The sequence below is a fragment of the Protobothrops mucrosquamatus genome, unplaced genomic scaffold (genome assembly GCF_001527695.2).
Source record: "Protobothrops mucrosquamatus isolate PMUCROS unplaced genomic scaffold, P.Mucros_1.0 scaffold548, whole genome shotgun sequence".
NCBI lineage: Eukaryota > Metazoa > Chordata > Lepidosauria > Squamata > Viperidae > Protobothrops > Protobothrops mucrosquamatus.
This window is the reverse complement of record NW_015386852.1, coordinates 144,239-165,017: the sequence shown is the minus strand read 5'-3', so window position 1 is coordinate 165,017 and position 20,779 is coordinate 144,239. Positions and strand designations below refer to the sequence as shown.

Here is a 20,779-nt window from a genome sequence, read left to right as displayed (position 1 = left end):
AAGACAAACGTTTAAGTCATGGTGATATTAATCAACACACACCCTTATCTCAGTGTATCTCTTGGGCTTTCTCCATTTCTTAATCTTCAAGACTGCTGCTACAGAACCTTTTTGGAACAGCTCTTTGAAATGCTGAGAGCATGCTGTGGTCAGTCTTATAAAATGTCTGAAAATAGCTGTTATGGAGAGTATCATAGACACAAAGACAGTATTTTCCCTCGTGCCGTCACTCTGCTGAACACCTAATTACTAAGTACTGTCTTATGTGTGCAGACATTTAGCCATGTGGTAGGACTGTATTACTATTCTCCTTATCTTTTCTGCTACCTTCTCCTATTGGTATCTTATGATTATGACTCTACTACTTTGTTGTTTGTATGTACACTGAGAGTTTATGCACTGGAGACAAATTCCTTGTGTGTTCAATTACACTTGGCCAATAATTCTATTCTATTCTATTCTATTCTATTCTATTCTATTCTATTCTATTCTATTCTATTCTATTCTACTCTACTCTATTCTATCCTATCCCATCCCATCCCATCCCATTCTTATTTCTATTCTATCTCTACCCCACCACACCCCACAGTACCCTACTCTACCGTACTCCACTCCACTCTACTCCTTACCAGAAAGCAAGGTTCCTGAAACAAAACTTAAGATATTAGATTAGGACCAGTGAGACTCAGGTTTAAGACTGTCCTCAGCCATTGTGTGATTTTGGCCCAGCCACATGCGCTCAATCCAACAAAATTACAAAATTATTGTTGGGAAAAAGAGAATACAGAACATTCTGTATGTCTTGAGCTCCTGGAAGAAAAATATACATTACATAAGCTCTTGAGATTTCTTCTAATGCTCCCTCCCAACTTAAGGATGCTTTTTATTGCTCTCCCCTACATGATACAAGCCACCATTAACATGTCCTTGAAAATAGAATTCTATTTATGATTAATCTAAACGCCACTCTGAATCTTATGGTTCCATTCAGACATTTCTAATTTAAATGACATCTGGGGGACAAAAGAACCACACAAATCCATCCCTTACCTTAACAAGACAGGCAGCTTCTTTCCATTTTATCTTTAATTTCATTTTGCTGGCACCTTAACTTCTATAGCCTTGCGGCAACAAAACATTATTTTTGGCAATTTGGACCCCATTTCTTTTCACATCTCAAATGACCTAGATAAAATAGTGAGAATCATGTTTATATGGCAGCAGTTACCACTTTTTTCTCGTCCAAATGCTGTAGAATAACACAGCACCCTACAATATTTGGGGGTTCCAAAAATGGCTGTCCAGATATACAGTATAAAAATAGGAGCCACGGTTGCTGTGAAAGGACGTTTTTGCCATGAAGTGCTGCTGCTGAGAAATTAAGTAAGACAAAATTGAGCCAACATCTACAAAGTCGGAGCAGAAGATTCCACAGGCAGAGACAGACGGGCTCAGGAGCCAGAACAAGTGAAATTGGAACAATTCATAGCAATTTTGTCTCTAACCGTATTTCAACAAGTTTCTTCTCAGCCACATCACCTGCAACAGCCAGGAATCAGCTTTCCATCTGTTTGGACTCTTTTGTGCTACAGTCATAAACACATTACATGTTTCTTCATTCACTGGCAATTTTGTTTTGTTTTCTTTTTTAAAAAATTTAAATATATATATATATATATTCTAAAAGGACAAGGGGAAAATGAGATGTTCTGAAATCTGTAATAATGGTATTTTTGGCAGACTCTCCTCTCTTTCATGAGAAAAGAGCTTCAGACAGCCAAGCCCTATTCCACTAAGCCTAGATGCACCTGGAGAATTCCCCAAGTTATACAACCCTCTTAAGGGACCTAGGGAATCAACTCTCCATTAGGAACAACCACAACAAAGGTAAGATTAAAGATACAGATGCAGAGTGAGAAATGACGAGCCTGTCTGCTTGAAATTGTAACTCATAGAAAACATCACTGGAAAAGCAGATGGCTTTCCTCTTTCCTTCACATTCTACATTTCCATTCTCGCCACCAGAATGCAATTAATCAATTTATTCTGATCCCTCGTCAACCAAGCTTTGGCACAAGCATCTGGGTTTCCATGAAAGAGGTACCATAATACATGAGGCAGTAGAGCAGTTCAGGTTGGATAGACCTCCAGAAAGTGGAAGGGGATGAAGGCCCAGTGTCCATAGCACTGTGCCACGTAGCCTTGTTATCCTTTCAGAAAGGACATCGCATAGCCCAGCATTCTTCCACCTTAGTTTTAAAAACACTTTGTCCTCAGGAAAAGGATCTGAACACGGTTACAGATGACTTGTTGTATTACTTTTAAGTAAAAATACCCTATGCTTTTTTTAAGGAAAAAGGGACGCTTATCTCAAGTCAGTGTGCACATTTCATTTTTGTTCAGGAGCCATCAGCATGAAGGTGCTTAGTCAGGCTATTATTTTCACTAGCAATTGTTAGTTTTTTCTTGCTTATTTTAGCTCTGAGGAGTCAAATGTGTAGCAGAGTTGTACATCATGGAACAATAAATTGTTTGGAAGGAGAGTCGTTCATTGCATCTTTCACTGAAATCACAGATATGGTCATTTGAAGTAGGGTATAGGACAAGATGGAAAGACCTGCACATGGATTATTAGAGAACAAACAAAAGTATACAATATCTTCAAGAGAGTAAAAGAATTGAAATGGAAATGGGATGGTCACAGAGCAAGAAGAACTGGTGGCAGGTGGACCAAGGCAGTCATAGAATGGATCCCACTTGATAAAAAGCGTCCACAAAAGAGACCTAAAACAAGATGGATCGATGACATCAGCAAGTATTGCAGTCCCAACTGGCAAAAGAAAGCTCAGGATCGTATAGGTTGGAAACATGCAGAAGAGGCCTTCATCCTGCATTGGATAGACAATGGCTAAGATGATGATGATGATGATGATGATGATGATGATGATGATGATGATGATGATGATGAAGAAGAAGAAGAAGAAGAAAGTAGGGCAGGTTATAAGACCATTAATAGATGATCTAAAGTCCAGGATCTAGCAATATCATTGAAACTAATATGTTCCAAGCTAAGATGGCAGGCAAGGCAAACAACTTACCAAGTGTGAATGAAAAGTTTGAACAGATATTTCTTTGGTGAAATTACAGCCAGAGGAATCTCTGCTGTCTTTGAAGATTTGTTGTACAGATTAATTTTGGGTGGGAGATTTCTGATGTGAGAATTTACCTTCTCACTGAGAAAAGCAAAGTCAACACCACTCTTGGCATAGCTGAAATTCTCTTTGACATTAGTAAAAATAGGACTCAATCCACACACAGACAGCACAACCAGGCCCTATAATAAAGTAGGATTGATGGGCTCTCAACAATACTGTAGCTTACTGATGATTCACAGCAAAGCAATCTAAATGGGAAGCCATCTACTAATGACTAAATAGACTTCAAAGTTTTCTTGGCTTTCAGAAAGCCCTCCCAAAATAATTTCATGGAAATTATGTATAATTAAATGGTGATGCAATTGAGATCCACGTCCTTCAGTTTAACTTCCTATAAAAAAAAAAGTATCTGGCAAATAGTCCTGCTTTTTGGAAACAATATGGGTTTTATCTGATATAAGCCATGGTCAATAATTGCAGTAATTTGTAAAGCATTCTGCACAGCACCTGCTACTGCCAAAAGATGAACAAACAAGAATTTTGGCCCTCACAATGATTATCTCAAAACCCCTCCTTTGGAAACGAATCCAGTGGCCAAACAGCGGGATATTTTCAAAATATCAAAACTGTCCCAAGTGTTTACGAGTTTGTGGATTTTTGCTTTTAAATGGAGCACATAGTGTAAGCAACAACTGGAGGTCAAGGTCTGGAAGACTCCTTCCTTCCGTGATAGAAAAATCAGTCCTGATGCCATTGGTTTTTCACAGCCTGGAAGTTGTTAATGAACACAATGTATTTCCCAACCAAGCAAACATAGCTGGGGTGAGCTTTTCCAGTGGGACATCTGTGGTGCTCCTAGTTTAACAGCTGCTTGGGATTAACCTCCTCCGTTTGCAAAGAAAACAGGTTTCAGTGTCTAGGGTGTCTCCAGCCCTCCTTGGAGTCTATTCAGTTACATTTCCAAACAGCGTATTCCAAGCCTGGTTCATGCATTGCACTGAACCATTAAGTGGTTTGGCTTGGCTCGGCGTATTGTGTAAGCCTACTGAAGATTGTACACCACGGTTTTTTATTTGGTGTGCTCTGTGAACCTAACTTTGATTAATCCTAGAAACCAAGAGTGAATAAACTAAGGCATAGTAGGATGTCTGTGGATCCATCACAGCCATTCCAGGTTATGCCAATGCAGATGTCAGCAAAGGTTATATCATGAGGATAGAGGCAGTCTTTGCCTTTCCTACATTTAATCCATGGCAACTCTAGCTGAAAAGCATTCAATAACAGATGATTGGGGGGGGAAAACCCTTCCTTTTTCAAGATCCTAGAAAACCTCCAGTCCAATAAGTTCATTCTGGTCTAGGAGGGCAACTTTCTACAGTAACTTATCAGTCAAGGAGCCCCTGATATATGTGCTGTGAAACTGGGCAGCTGCAAAATAACATTAAGTTCATGAGAGTACTGGTAACAGGACACTAAATGAAAAGGGCTATGGCAGGGGTCTTCAAACTTGGCCTTTTATGACTTGTGGGCTTCAAGTCCCAGAATTCCTCTGCCAGGCACGCTGGCTGAGGAATTCTGGGAGTTGAAGTCCACAAATCATAAAAGGGCCAAGTTTGAAGATCCCTGGGCTACAGGAACATTTATTTAAAAAATAGCATTGGGAAAGTAGAAGCGTTAAGACAGGAAAGTTGAAAGAGAAATGTAGCTGCTAACCCAAAAGATGAGAGAAAACAATTGAGTGGTGCAGACAAATGAAAAAAGCAGGTTTCAGTCAGGGAGGGTGAGACTTAGCATTTAATAGCCAGCAATAGCAAGTGGAACTGTGAAAGTCATTCACTATACTATTCACCAACGTTTTTCAACCTTGGCGACTTTAAGACGGGTGGGCTTCAGTTCCCAGAATTTCCCATCCAACCATGCTGGCTGGGGAATTCTGGGAGCTGAAGTCCACACGTCTTAAAGTTGCCAAGGTTGAGAAACACTGCTAGTCACAATAGTTTATTATTTGCAGTTAGCTTGAGTTTGCAGCTGGAATCATTTGTATCTGCTCAAGATATCATTAAAGCTAGGGAGTTGCACCTTGAAACTCCAAAACAAATTGCAAGTTTCATCCATGTCGGATATCTTAATGATTGCTGCCCTCACCTTCCTCACTGAAAGTGGTACAAATGTTATTGATGGTAACTAATCATGATGATCCTATGATCTTGGGACTAACATAAAGCCATCCTGACAACTTAAAATCAGTACATGTTAGATTACTTCCCAGAAGCACCTGAACAGATCAGCCATGGTAGGAAAAAGAGTTAGCTAGGTGTATGTATGGAGTAGTTATGTGAGAGCAGGTTGCTATGGCAGACTTATGGCAAAAACAGTTTAATTAACACAATTAATTGGAAAATTGGACCACCCTAAATCAGAACTGCAATTAATTCAGTTTCCCATCTCTACAACTTTCTCTATGACTTTTAGCAAACTGTAATTTTAGCTAAATGCATCATCCCCGCTGAAATTTAAGACTCATCTTAATTTCATCAAGGTTGCAAGAACACTTTCCAATTATAAAGGGTTTTAAAACATTCCAAATTACTCTCAAAATATTGCCATAAAATAATTAGTGAGGGGGGAAAGTGCAGGGCACTGGAAAAGTAGACCCTCAAAAATTTGGAATAGAACTGATTGTTCCTTTCAAAACTGAGACATAACTTCTATAGTTTGCTTTCTACGGGTATATGAACACTTTGTTTTTCTAGGTTGCGCTGCAAACTTTGGAAGCCTCGTCAATCTCACGCACCTCTTAGCAAGATGGCCCAAGCACTCTAGATTAAAATAGCTCTACATATGGGATGAAACTACATTTTGAGTTGTCAGAAACTTCAGGCTGGGTTCAGGGCAATTTCCAGAGGCCAGCTAATCCCATACCAGCAAATGGTGAGAACAATGCCCCTATTCTCCTGGCATAAGGGCCTCAAAGGGCAAGGGTCAGGTAGAAAGAATTCTCCACTTCAATGCCCTATCGTCTGCAGAATCAGTAGATAAACTGAGGGGGCCTTGTCTGAGGACTGTCTTCCAATCCTGTGCCCAGCACTGCTCATGTAAAAGAACAAAATCAGCCCTGAGAGATTTTCTTACTTCTCTTCCCCCTCCATTCTCCTATCGAAACGTCATTCAGGCATTTAAAGCTAAAATTTCTAACAGAGTATCCAGATTCCACTTTTATCCTATCCTACATGAATTTTCTATGGAAGAAACACTTTAGACTCGTAAGATGAAGGTGTTTTATGGCTATGCTGAAGGCACAGAGACCGAATGACCAATAAAATTTTAGTCTTCCGTAACTCTTATTGATGGTTAAATAAAAACTATATATATATATATATATGCAAGATAAAGAGCTGTGCTGCCACCTAGTGGCCATTTTTGTGATTTACAGACTCTTAAATAAGATTGCAAATACTGTAATTAACCTTGCAATGAAGGGAATAGTTTGCATGCTGGCAGAAGAAAGCAACTTACAAAAAGAAGTGCAGAGTGTACAAGAATACATAGCAGGGTTCCCAAACTTTTCTCAAAGTGATGGGATGACAGCTCTCAGGACTCACAGCATAATGCTGATGTAGCTCAAATACAGCTACAAATACGGACAGCTCAATTTGTGCATATGTGTCAGCCCGGTGCTCGTGTGAGTTGAGCTATGCGCGTGCACGTCGGAACCAGGCCACGGCCCGGTAGTGGGCCGCAGCCCGGGGGTTGAGGACCCTTGGTCTAATGGAATTCATTGCAACTTTACCTGGAAATGGTGTCACCCCTACAACTTCTCTTCTCTTCTTGCATTGATTATTATTTATTTATTCATTTCCTACAGCTGCCAATCTCAGCTAAGTGACTCTGGACTTATAATTCTAACATTATAAAACAGGGGTCTCTGACTGGACTGGCGAGCGGGGGAAGGATAGGGGATGTTCTGTGCAAGCAGCAGACGTGTGTGCTCGCACAGCTCCATTTACGCAAGCGGCAGGTGTGTATACCCGCCGCTCATGCAAATGGAGTTTCCTGCGCCCGCCACTTGTGCGACCTGGTTCCAAACGGGCCACAGCCCGGGGAGTAGGAGATTTCTGCTATAAAATAATTAAAACAAAAAAACCCAATAAAAACATCCCCAAAATAAAAACATATAGCAGCCAGGATTGTTAACCGGCTAACACTAAAGCCAAGAAAACAAGGCCTTTTAACACATTCCAAGTCCCAGGCCCATGTATCCAGCCAGGTTTTTAAAGCCTTAGGAAAGGCCAACAGGCTCGGGACCATTCTAATCTCCGAGGACCATCAATTTCTTATCAATTCTTACCAATTACAGCATATAGATTGTCTCCATGAAAATCTGTCCCTAACTTGTCTTTCAGGTCTTCCAACAGAGCACTCATCACTGCAATGGGCTTGCATAGTGTGACAGAATTGCAGAGTATTAGAGCTCTGTCTGAACAAGCTTTGAAAACAGTTGTTTGCTTCGCTTGCAATTACCTTGCAATCTTCATAAAACTAAGCAAGAGTTTTATTACTTATTTAATCTCTCTCAAAAGTGCCAGTCTGAGTTACGATCATTAGCATTAGGCTTGAAAAAAAAGCACTCTGTGGCAGTAATACCTGGAGAGTGTTTTTCACAGCTACCATTATCATAGTCGTGCATTAGACGAAGTTGTGGAAAATAATTAAGCAGCTGTTGCATTAGGTTTAAAGGTGGCAGGGTTTGTGGGTGGTAACAGACGATGGGTGCAACAATCTATTGCTTTATTTTTAAAATAATGGTGTGCTTAGACAAAAGTGGAGGTGCTCAACCTACATTTATTGATCTGTGCTATAAAAATTCAAGATTGTAGCATTTGCATTCTATATATTGCTGTTTCTTGATCACAAGAAATATGATAGAACAGCAGTTTTTTGTAAGATAGTCTTCAGCTTGTCTAGAATTAAGATTCACCTCAGTTTACAAAATGCAATAGATGCCTTCCAAACCAGTACACAAGAGTTATGAATGCTAATACAATATTACTTGTAATGTTACAGTAACAGAATTTTGCAAACCTGAATGCCCCTTTATCTTTATGACAATTAAGGAGGGTTATGTCTGACACCCTTTATCAAATTACATTTCTACCCCAACTCATTTTTTTTAATCTAATGTTGCCTTCTTTTTGGTTCTTCCTCCCGTTTCTCAAGTTCATTTCTAGTGCCCATTAGAATACAGGTAGTCCTCAACTTACAACCACAATTGAGCCCAAAAATTTATGTTGTTAAGTGAGCATTTGTTAAATGAGTTTTGTCCCATTTTATGACGTATCTTGCCAAAGTTGTTAAGTGAATCACTGCAGTTGATAAGTTGGTAACCTGGTTGTTAAGTTAATCTGGCTTCCCCTTTGACTTTGCTCGTCAGGTCACAAAAGGTGATCACATGGCCTTGAAACACAGCAGCGGTCATAAATATGAGTCAATCGCCAAGAATCTGAATTTTGATCACATGACTATGGGAATGCTGCAAAGGTTGTAACTGTGAAAAACGGTCATAAGTCACTTTTTTCAGTGCCCTTGTAACTTTGAAGGGTCACTAAATAAACTGTTTTAAGTTGAGGACTACCTATACACTTGGAATCCCACTGGAAACTAAACACCATAGTCTATGTGCAAAGTATCACTCTTTGATCTTCATGAAAAGCTTATACTAGGCAAAGAAAGTAAATTAAGATTAACATGTACCGTTTAATTTTAGTCAAAAAGAGCCAGAGTTTTCTTTTCTGATTCTGACATATTTTGTTGCCTCCTTTTGGCCAGTAAGAGGCCAGAAAACAGCTGAGACGTAGTTTGCTGGATTTGCTTGTGTATTGACAAATATATTACAGTTGGTAAACCACGTTTTATAATTTAATTACTCAGTTCATTTAATGCAGGCATGTCAAACTGCCAGCCTGCGGGCCGGATGCGTCAAACCAAAACTGTGCCCACCCCATTGCTGGCAATGGGAAAAAAGTCCCGATATGTCGCGCGATGTCACGAGTTTGACATGCCTGATCTAATGTATTAACCTGGTTACTGAATTAACCCATTTTCTGGGTTTGCCCTATTATTCCAAAGAATAAATTAACCAAATTAGCAGAAGTTAAATCATAACAAAGTAACAAATACAATTTGTTACTTTTTGTTACACTAGAACAAAATAGTGCTAACCATTAGTTGAGTAGATTCCTGCGCATAGGCATGAGCAATAAATCAGTTTAATTGGAACTTCATATCTTTCGTGCCTGACACAAAAGGAAGCATGATCTTCTCTCATGTCAGTTTTTGTAGTCAAGAAGGGCGCCAACAACTATACTCTTACTCAAGTGTATTAATTAAATGTGTTTTATTTTACATCATATGAGAACATAACACCAATTTAATAAAAGTATACACATTTGTAACTTCACTCAGAATACACTTTTAATGCACAATAAAAAAAAGCATTCCATCTTACAAATTGTTTGCAATCCAAATATACAATAGCTTGGAAAACAAATAGTTTAGAAAAACGAATGCTAATGTAAAAAGACTACTTAAACCTATAACAGTAGAGTTTCTGTATGGCTCTTCTTTACAGTTTTCTTACAGCTTCATCAATATCAGAAATCTGTTCCTTCAGCTGGCTCCACTGTTCTGGATTTAGAGAGATGCCTGAAATAAACCAAATAAATCTTTGGAAAATAGCATCGTTTCATAGTCATGCTAGAACCTTAGTTAACTCTGCAACTGCAGAATTTACCACTGGTTCTAGGGATCAGCTCCTGCAACCCATAGCTCTATGTTAAGAATATTTCGAATTTAAACATGCATAATATGAAAGACAAGTTGGTGTTAGCTGAATCAGATATTTAGGTGCCTTGCATAACTAAACCCCTCAGTAGCTGGCAACAGAAGACAGTGAATTAATTACCAGAAGAAAATGGATAATGTTTGCATTAACTGCACAGAGGCACTGAAACAGTAACAAACAACTTGAGAAATACTCCTTCATCCTTAACACTGCATTTTCTGAAAGCAAAACCCACGACACTATGTGGCATGGCTTTCTTTAAACAATGGATACACTCAAAAGTATTAATTCGTATCTTTGATTTTCAGCAAACCAAGTGTTCACGTGAGTTGTCAAAAGCAAGTTGTCTGGAAAACAGTCAAGTTAATTTACAAAAGCAAGCAAGTCTTATAACATTACACTCTGCAGAACACACAGTTTCAAGGCTTCGAGAAACCACTCACATTATTTTCCAGCCCTGCTTAAAATGTCTGGACATGCCTTTCACAGAAAGTAAGAGCAATCATATAATTAAACTGTAATAGATTTAACAACATAAGGAGACCGGAAGTCTTACCACCTTCAGAAATTATGCCAGTTATCATCCAGAGCTAGGTTAATAAGCCAACTTATACCTCTTGTCAAATCAGGCAGGCATCAATTCAGACTACTGTAACTATTGTAACAAAACTCTGACCTTTTTTATAATAAAACCTTTGATGCTTCCAATTAAAGCTGCACACAGAATGCAGAACAAAAAATTGGAATTATGACAAGCCAGATAATAAGTAAATCTATTAATAACACTTTATAACAACTGGCATTTAATTTCATACATTTTGCATTTGTATAGCATATCTAGTAGCATAAAGTGCCTTGTTCAGGCCTATAGCTTAAGAACTGTGATGCGAGTTTATAGGCTTTTTTGCAAATATGGAGCTAAATTTTACAATTTAGTTGGTTGCCAAATGAATTAAAATGAAATTCAACTCACACTGACAACTCAAGTCTTGTGTAATGTTAAAGGCAGACGGACATAGTTGGAAAATATATTCATCTTCTGTTTGATTTCTGGAACAAGTATAATAAGCCAGGAAAAGGCCCTAAAATTGCCAATATCAGAGAAATGACAACCTTCCAATAAATCTATGTCCAACATTTCTGAAATAATCTTCAGGACACACACCCCATCAAGGGAGCAACAGAAGGACCTAAATGTATTCATTTGGCTACTTCATATAAATAAGATAACTAATATGAATCCTTCACACAAGGCATAGATTCATATGCCAAAATATGTCTTTTTAATAGATGCCTTTCATATGGCTAACCTAATAAAAACAACACTATGAGGTAGAAAAATCAGCATCGTTACTTCAGTCAACGAAACACAGCCCTGAAAGCTACTTTATGTGTAAAGTCACTTGCAAGTTTAAAAAAAAGAAAACCAGCACTTAAGAAAAATGTTATCCCAACCAAACCTCTTCCTATTATACAACTGTCCTGCATTAGTGCACTCAGTATTGCACTGTCAAAAGACATACCTACTGGAACTCTACAACTTTTTCTATAATTTCTCTTATAAGTTAACTAGAATGGCTTGTATTTAGATCTGGGGCACATAGGCTTAATACTGCAAATAAATAAAGTAACATCTAAATGTTGAAATAGCATATGCAAGTAGATAATTACCTTTTCTGCCAGGTTTCATTTCACCTTCTTGATCCATCCAATATTCTCGAATATCAATTAGGACTTTACCTTTAAAATCCCGAACATTGACATATCTCATTTTACCAATCTGTCAGGAAATTAGAAAGTTCAACCATTACTTCAATAAGCACCCAGAAGTACTTTCTTTAACCACTGCTAATATTTTGAACATTCAGCAAGAGTTGCAATTTATATTCTAAAGCAAATGTGACCAGACAAGGCATCCCTGTGGCTCCTATTTTTTTGGCGGTATATTTCTCATTTTTTAACCTAAGAACAAAAACTCATCCTGTAAACTGTTATGCCCGCCAAAGTGGCCGAAAATTTCAACTCCACCCATTTCTGGGATGTCATTGGATAACAGTCACATCTCCCTGACTCTTGAAAAAGGAAATGATCATGTCCAATGTGGATCTGGCTTCAAAAATACTGCCTAGCCCATTCTGGAGGTTGGAAGAAGTATTTCTTCTCAATGAAGCACCTCAGAGGAGCATATACAGGCACTGCAGAAAGGCAATTAGCATTTTAAAAAAAATGTTAAGAAAATTGTGTTTCAAAATCAAATTTCATTGTTGTATTTTTCAGAACAAGTTTCTTTGAGTGGCTAATCACTAAGAAATGTGACAGAGCACATGCATTATGTATTCAAAAATGTTTGCTTTACTTAGATGGGGAGAGAGAATGCATCACACCAATGAGTCCTTTCAGAAATATAAATGCTTAATAATTTTATTTTTATTTTTAAAACTACGTATTTAGCAAATGCTAGTGTTCCAAAACTAATACAGTAACAAGGGGATTTAGAACTGGAGCAGAGAGAAGTTAAAGAACAAATTAATTGGTCAATCTATCACAATGTCAGCAGGAACCAAAAAGACAGCCAGTTTTGAACAGGGAGAAAAGTAAAAACGAGAGGGCATGTAAATAATTTCTAGAAAGATTACCGTCAATAAGGTACACAACTATTGGCATTCAGTTTCACATCTTTTAACCACTAAGTAACGGCTTACTTATTTTAGGGCACCACCACGATATGAAACTTTAGAAATGAATGACCAGAAAGCAACAGCTGCAGAACAAGTCTCCTGAAACCAATCATGGAGGAAACCATAACATTAACATACTACTAGAAACGTTAATTGCTTTTATTAACTACTATACTACTATAAAAAAGAGGGTGAGGAAAACCCTTATAGAGATTTTAATAACCTGACCAGGTTTTACATTGTTGTTTCAGCCCTTTTCTTTTTTTATAGCTAGAATCTAAATTGAACTTAACCTTAACTGAACACATTATGCGTGTAGACGCTGACTTACAACCATTCCATTTAGTGACCATTCAAAACTACAATGGCAATGAAAAAAAATGACTTATGACTGTTTTTCACACTTATGTCCCCATAGTCACTTGATCAATTTTTGGACACTTGGTAACTGGCATGTGTTTATGACAGTTACATTGTCCTGGATCATGTGATCACCATTTGTAACCTTCCTAGCTAGCTTCTGACAAGCAAAATCAATTGGGGAAGCCAGATTCACTTAACAACCGCATGATTCACTTAACAACTGCAGCAATTTGCATAACTGTGACAAAAAGGTCATAAAATTGAGCAAAATTCACTTAACTCCTGCCTTGCTTAGCAACAAAAATTTTGAGCTCAATTGTGGTTGTAAGTTGAGATCTACCTGTAATTAAGTATTGGGAATGTGTTAGCTTGCAAAGTAATTTCTGGATAGAAATCGTCTCTTGCATTGAGCATGCTGGGGATGAAACTGGGTTTTAGTTGTACTTGTGGCACACTGTCCAAAAGATGCTAAACTGAACCAAAAAGCAGGATATAAACCTGTGGCAAAAACAAGGATAAAGAAACATGGAGAGAGATAGTGAATCATGTTGCTATAAACTAAATTTAACTGTATTTTCCTATCTCACACTTATTTCTTTTGGCTTACTATTTCTAACCAGTTTCTGCACTTTGTAAAAAGTTATTTATTGGATATATATATGTAAATGGAACATTAATTGAACTTATGGGCATCTTAGCAGTCCCACATTACCAAATCCAGACAGCAAGGAATAGATGTGTTCCTCCAAGCAGAGGAATTACAAAGTACACATCATGAGAATGTGGTAACCCAGATTCCAATCAACATGTCAGCAGTTACCTGAAACATATTCTCATCTCTGTTGCTACTTTGCACAGAGGAGGCTGCACCTCTGGAACTTTCACCAGTCTTCTGTTTCTTTACAGGTTTTTCTGGGGCTGCCTGTTTTTTCCTTTTTTCCTTGGCATTTAATAATAAAAAAGAAGAAATTACTGGAGAAGTATTAGTTTCAGCTCACACAGCTATATCTTTTCCCCACAATTATATGAGAACAGAGAGAGGATTCCAAATCTGAACATTAAGCCTCTCTGCTTCTACTGAATGTTACAGCAAAGCTACACATTATTTCCATTTTTATAGCCTGACCTAGAATTGAGGCTTAAAATAAATCTAATCTGTTAAATAGGACAGCAAGATAAACTGGTTGAAATTAATTTTAAATCATATTTCACAATTTGTAGTTAAGCTACAGATATGTTATAATTGAACTGAATTTTGATTTATTGCTCTTCAGCTACAAAAGAAGAAACAACATGAGCCAAATCCTTCAGTTGGTCTCGTTTCTTTTTACAAAAGGAGTCCCAAATTATAATCTTGAATTGCAGGTATCAGGCTAATATCTCCCAGAAGTGAACTTCCAGAGTAAAGACTATAGTTTATCTGTGGGAAAATATTTAAATAAGAATTTGAAAAGCAAAAGGCACTATGTTCCAATTATAATCACATTTATTATATCTAGATAAGACAGGTCTGAGCATAAATCTGAAAGTGGAAAGTTTTTATCTGCAGAACAGTTATGAATGGGAAGAAGGTCAATTAACCTCTTTCTACAATAGACTATAAATCAGAATCTAAATCTAATTACTTACTGACAGCAGATGATTTGCATGCTGAAATTTAAAAGAACACAGAATATTAGTATCTGATTATACAATGTATTTAGATTAGCAATAAGAATATTTATAAAAAGGCAAAATACTTAGCAAAGGCAAAAATCCATTCCTCTCTTGTTCCAAGCTTGCTTAAAAAAACCATTGAACTGCAACAGCTATTTGAATTAGGCTACAGTTCTCCATATCCATTCAGCAAGAGTATTTTAGAATTTTATTTTAAACTGGATCAATAGACTCAAGAATTTTGACTAAGGTAAAGTAAAAAAAACAAAGCATCTCTAACCAAGATATTTGCCGTGATTCCAAGAATGACATTTTTAACTTAAATCGTTAAAAATAGCACATGTATTGAGCAAATATTTACTACATAACAGCAAATAATTTTAATTTCTATTTTAATAAAAAGTATACCGGTAGTTTAATTAAAGTATTTCCCTGGTAAAAGTATATTTATATAGTTCACTTCATTTGTAGCTTTTAAACACTAATCCAAAGTCTTGGTTCTTCAGGTTATGTTTATAGTTAGTAAGATAATTCAAAAAGTGTTTTAGATAAAATAATCACCGCTGTATCAGCATCTGAATCACTGCCTGATGAGCTTGAAGACACAAGTTCCTTTGATTTAGGCATTCTAAGAAGAAAAAATGGAATGAAAAAATAGCACACTTCCAACAAACTGAGACTCTAACAAATATGCAAGAATTATCAAGTCATTCCTTCCACCACTGCGATTTCAAGTATTCATACTTTGAAGTTCCATTAAATCAACGAAGGTAGTATGATGTAGTGGTTAACATATTAAACTGGGAGCTGGGATCCCCAGACACCAGCCCATCCACAAAAGTTCACTGGCTGACTCTCTTTATCCCATCTGCCTCATATGGCTGTTTTTCTAGGGAAAAAATAGCAAGTACTTTAAGTTAAGTACTAAAATGAAAGGTGTGTTATACAGGTAATCTTCGACTTACAACTGGTTGTTTAGCGAAGTTGACAGACCACCCAAAAGGTACTCACAAGCCAGTTCTGCAGTTCCAATGGTGATGCAATTACCTGATCATATTTCTGGCACTTGGCAACCAGCCTGCATTTACAGTTATTTGCAGCATCCTGTGGTCATGTGACCACAATTTTGCTGAAAATTGTCATTAATGCTGGGTTTTCCCCAAAAATAGCTCATAGCAAACAATGGGTTCACTTAACAATTGTGGCATTCATTTAACAACTATTGCAAAAAAAATCATAAAAACATGTCAGGTCACACCGTGACTCCCTTTACAATCATCAAAAATTATGAAAGTAATGAGAAGGCTCCATTATAGTTGTAAGTTGAGGGCTACCTGTAATTTCTAGTAAATACCAAAATAATATTTTATTAGGATATCCAGCTTATTTTAGCGTTGAGGTTGTATGAATAAGGGTGCAGTTCAAAAAAAGGATTTAGCTGGGAAGCACAGGTTTTCTGTTTCTTAAGTAATACCTACAATTACTTCTTTCCTCCATGTTTTTCATACTATATTATAAAGACAGTGTATCTGTATGTCTCCAAAACCTTTTGCATCACTGCATCATTACACGGCTGATTGTCACAGAGATGAAGACATCTCAAAGCATCTTGACACACACAGATATCCCACCATTATAGTAAAGAATGAAAAAATGTGGAGAAAAGAAAAAAAGGTCAAAAGGTTATGAACATAAATATATACTCAGGCTATCGAAATTGACAGAGTACAGGATGTGGGCTTCAAGCGCAAGGCTAAAAAAGCACATCTGAGTGCTAGGAAGGAACCATACACAGGTTTTATACTCTCCACTTTGCTTGGGATATAATCTCCACTAACCGAGCACGATAGAAAAATACTACTTCATTTAAGAAAAAATTCCATTCTTTATACAGTTCTGATTGTATTATACTTTAATATAATTCTGTTTATATTGCACCCTATCATGATGAATAACAACTTTACTTCCCTTTTTTAGTGTTCTCACCTGAAGAATTCTTAGAAATTCTAAAGAGCACAATATTTAACTTCAGTAGTCTAAGATTTTGCCTTAATATGGACTTTGAATTTTGAATCTTAACACTGCATGATAATCTCATTTGTTTTTTATAATAAAAGAAAAATGCAACAGTTGAAAAAGACTGAGAAGACATCACAATTTCAGTATGACAAAGCTATAGACATGATAGGAGAAAAATATCTTTATATATTTAGAATGCAGGAATAGATTAATGAAGAAAGTTAAAGAAGTGAAATAATAATGCAGAGTGAAAAATAATAACAAATGGACAAAAATCTAATAATTGCAAAAGAGCTCTTGTTCTCATGCTTTCTTTTAATTATAAAGTAAAAAGGATTTTATTGTACATCTCTGCAAAATATAACCTGTCATTAAAACAGGAATGCAAACCAAAGTGCCAAGTACTCTGGGACATAATAGCAAAACCATAAAGTAGCAAACCATTCTATCAAGATTGGAACATTCTCATCTCATGAATTTCCTTTCCTCTTTATTTACTCTTCCTCCTTTTCCCCAAACATTAGCAGATATGTACTGCTAATATACAGTCAACTGGAGTTCATAAAAACGTACGCCACGTTCATCTGCCAACTATCACACAAGGCCTGAGCCAAATGAGATGCCACAAGGTGCCGAACAGCCCATGAAGAAGTAAATAACGAGATGACACCAGGCCACAAAGCACAATAAATAGTTCAGTGGGTTACTCTACACAGCTCATTCTTTCTTAACACTTTTTTTTCTCTCAGGGCCCCATTTTAAAAAAATATCGAGGACCCAGGACAGGTTTTTTTTGTACTGGTTGCCAGTGTTTCTCAACCTGGACCATTTTAAGGCATGTGGACTTCAACTCCCAGAATTCCACAGCCAGCAATGCTGGCTGTGGAATTCTGGGAGTTGAAGTCCACATGCCTTAAAATGGTCAAGGTTGAGAAACACTGCTTAGCCCTTGAGCCTCTAATGGCGACGGGCTTCCAAACCGAAGGGAGCCCAATCTCGCATCCACGTTCTTGTAGCCCAGTGTTTCTCAACCTTGACCATTTTAAGGCATGTGGACTTCAACTCCCAGAATTCCACAGCCAGCAACGCTGGCTGTGGAATTCTGGGAGTTGAAGTCCACATGCCTTAAAATGGTCAAGGTTGAGAAACACTGGGTTAGACTTACTGTTATTTACCATTATCAAAAATTGAAACTGGCACAATTGCTATCACTTCTCACAATTGTTTGATGGGTTTTTTGATACTGCATTATATTCCAGTGTAGGCTGACAAAAATCATTTTGAGTTCGCAGACCCCCCCCTGAGCGGGCTGAAGGACGCCAAAAAGCCTCCTCGGATCACACTTTGAGAAAAGGGTCCGGGAGGGCAGAAAGTGAGCGCGGGCAGCAGCAAAGGGCAGCGCGTGTCCCCCCACACACACACACACACTGCGCTCCTATGACAACTGGACCCAGCCCCTGCCCACCTGGAGGCCAGCAGGCAGAGGACGATGCAAGCCCGAGCGAGCAGGCGAGGGAGAGCGGAGGCACCACCGGAGCCGAGGCGGGGGCGGGAAAGCTCGCCAGCACCCCGCCTGAAGGGGCGATGAGACCGGCCGGGAGGGGGCGGATCCCAGCCGCCATTTTCTCCCTCCCTTTAGCTGCGGTCGCTGCCCCCCTCCCTTGCCCAACATGGCAGAATTCGGGCCAGAGACGGGCTTAAGGCGGGTCCCTTTCCCGGCTCGTGGGGATCCGCTCGTTCCCCACCACGCCTTCTCCGTACGGGACAATTCAGTTCTCTCCCCCCCCCCCCGGCCTGTTCTGGGGAACTCCTTGAAGGCAACATGGCGGCTTCAACCGTTCCGCAGCGCGAGGCAGCCCACAGTCCGCTCCCGCCTCCCTGACAGAAAGCCGGGAGGGGGGGGTGGAGTAGGGAGTTAAAGGGAAGTGCGCACTCACATTCCACTCGAATCCTTCCACTCCGGTGTTTCTAACGGCTCCCGACCTCTTACTAGTCCCAGCACTACTGAAAAAACGGAAGTGGCGTTTGCAACAAGCACCACCTACTCCTGACCACCACGTGGTGGTGAGAAGGATGCCTGTTCAGTCGCGCGAGAGACCCGCTGTAGGCTCAGCTGGGCCATTTCTTTTTACCTTTCTCAGCTGTTTTCGCCCCTTCATATAAGGCAGTGTTTCTCAACCTTGACAATTTTAAGGCATGTGGACTTCAACTCCCAGAATTCCACAGCCAGCTACGCTGGCTGTGGAATTCTGGGAGTTGAAGTCCACATGCCTTAAAATTGTCAAGGTTGAGAAACACTGATTATAAGGCAACCTCGCAAAGGTTCTGAAGATTAGCCATCATACCTTCGGGTATCAGGGTGGCTTCTTGATTAGGGAAGGTGGTCGTTCACTCCATCTGTGTGATACACTTGTACATACTAAGATCTGTCTGAATTGTTCGATTTTTGCATACTGTAAAAACAGCCGCCTCCGTTACTTTTTACGCTCTTAGTTAACAAGCGAGCAAATTTCCATACCTTTGGGGAAAAGGGACTTCACAATACCTGCACTAGCGAGTTTCCACATTGTTGTTTATTGAATAAAATAACCGGGTTTAAAGAGCAGTCAGAGACTTAGTGCAATATGCGAACTGGCCATTTTCTAGCCCGTGTGTAATTATATTATTACCTTACAATTTTCTGTGATTAATTCCAGAGTGTGGGAAGTCAGAGCCCCAGAGAAGGAAATATTAAAAGGGCAGAAATATATATTTCGTCAAAAGTATTTTAAAAAGCAGAAACCAACTTTGGCTCCAAATCTCTCTGCCCCAAGCAAGACCTAGTCCCATACAAATGCAGATGTAAAACCATCAGAAAGTTGAAGCCAGAGCAATCAAGAAGACAAAGAGAAAATCTGCATGCCCCACCCAAACTCTAGGAGTCATTAGCCCCATCACCTGGGAAGCAGGATATGATAATAGGATTAAACCACAGATATCAAGGCCTAGCAAAACACTCAGAAATAGCCTCAAAGTTCATGCCACAGGAACAGGAAACTATTCCAAACAGGGCTAGAGGGGGTATAAAAAACTTTCTACCCATGTGCTCACTTTTTTTTCTTCTCCTCTGCTCCTTCTTGCAAGGACCATCTTTCTTTTGCAATAAACTGTAACCTTCTTCCCAAAGCAGTCGCCATGTTTGCTTATTTATTCCTGGCTTGGATGAACCAGGATGAAGACTTACTTCTAACAATTGCCTTTCAGGCTATATAATTCTAGTGGTGTCTGAGGGCTGTTAAGCACAACCTTCATCCTAGAGTTTTCCTGCAGGTTCAGGGTCCACATTTCAGTTCAAAAAATGCCATTTCAAATGCTGCAATATGGTCCCAACTGGGTGACTTTCAGGTCTGCATTGTGTTCCTGCAACCTTAGCTTTGGTTTTCTGCACAGGCATTTGCCATCAATGTTAAAGTGGTAGACAGTGCAAGTGACAGTGGAGTGCTGCTCCCAGAATGCGGCCATAGCATGGTAGGTGCTTTTCCCATATTTTTTTCTTATTGATGCAATATCCATCTGCTGCAAGACTATGTCACTGCAGACATGATCAAAAATATAAATCACCTGGATCTGACAGATTACATCCCAGAGTTCTGAAGGAACTGACAGATGTTATCTTGGAACCATTACACCATATCTTCAAAAATCCTAGAGCATCCAGGAAATACCTGAGGATTGGAAAAGGGCTGATGTGGTTCCCATCTTCAACAAAAGAAACTACAGACCAATCAGTCTAACATCCATAACTGGGAAGATCCTGGAAAAGATACTCAAAAAACAGATCTGCAAAAAAATAGAAGCAAACAAAGTTGTAACTTGTAGCCAGCACAGGTTTATTAAGGACAGATCATGCCAAACCAATCTTATTTCATTCTTTGATAAAGTGACTAAATTAGTAGACCAGCAAAATGCTGTGGACATAGTATACTTAGAGTTCAGTAAGGCATTTGACAAAGTAGACCACACCCTACTGCTTGGTAAGCTAGAAAAAGATGCAATAGACAACATCACCACCAGATGGATTTGTAGCT

The 20,779-nt window shown here is 38.7% G+C and overlaps 1 protein-coding gene across 2 annotated transcripts; it reads right to left on the bottom strand.

Moving 5' to 3' along the window:
- Nucleotides 1–9,606: 9,606 nt before the first annotated feature.
- Nucleotides 9,607–18,755, bottom strand: SUB1 (SUB1 regulator of transcription). Of its 2 annotated transcripts, none has more exons than XM_015817015.1 (6): nucleotides 18,650–18,755; nucleotides 15,255–15,321; nucleotides 14,667–14,687; nucleotides 13,858–13,983; nucleotides 11,668–11,776; nucleotides 9,607–9,857 (listed from the first exon to the last, which is right to left on the bottom strand). In XM_015817015.1, the coding sequence occupies exons 2-6, from the start codon at nucleotides 15,318–15,320 to the stop codon at nucleotides 9,778–9,780; spliced, it is 402 nt and encodes a 133-aa protein (XP_015672501.1). In that variant the 5' UTR covers nucleotide 15,321; nucleotides 18,650–18,755; the 3' UTR covers nucleotides 9,607–9,777. The 2 variants fall into 2 exon arrangements, with proteins under 2 accessions (XP_015672501.1, XP_015672502.1); XM_015817016.1 differs by having other exon boundaries at nucleotides 13,858–13,977.
- Between the last annotated feature and the right edge of the window lie 2,024 nt (nucleotides 18,756–20,779).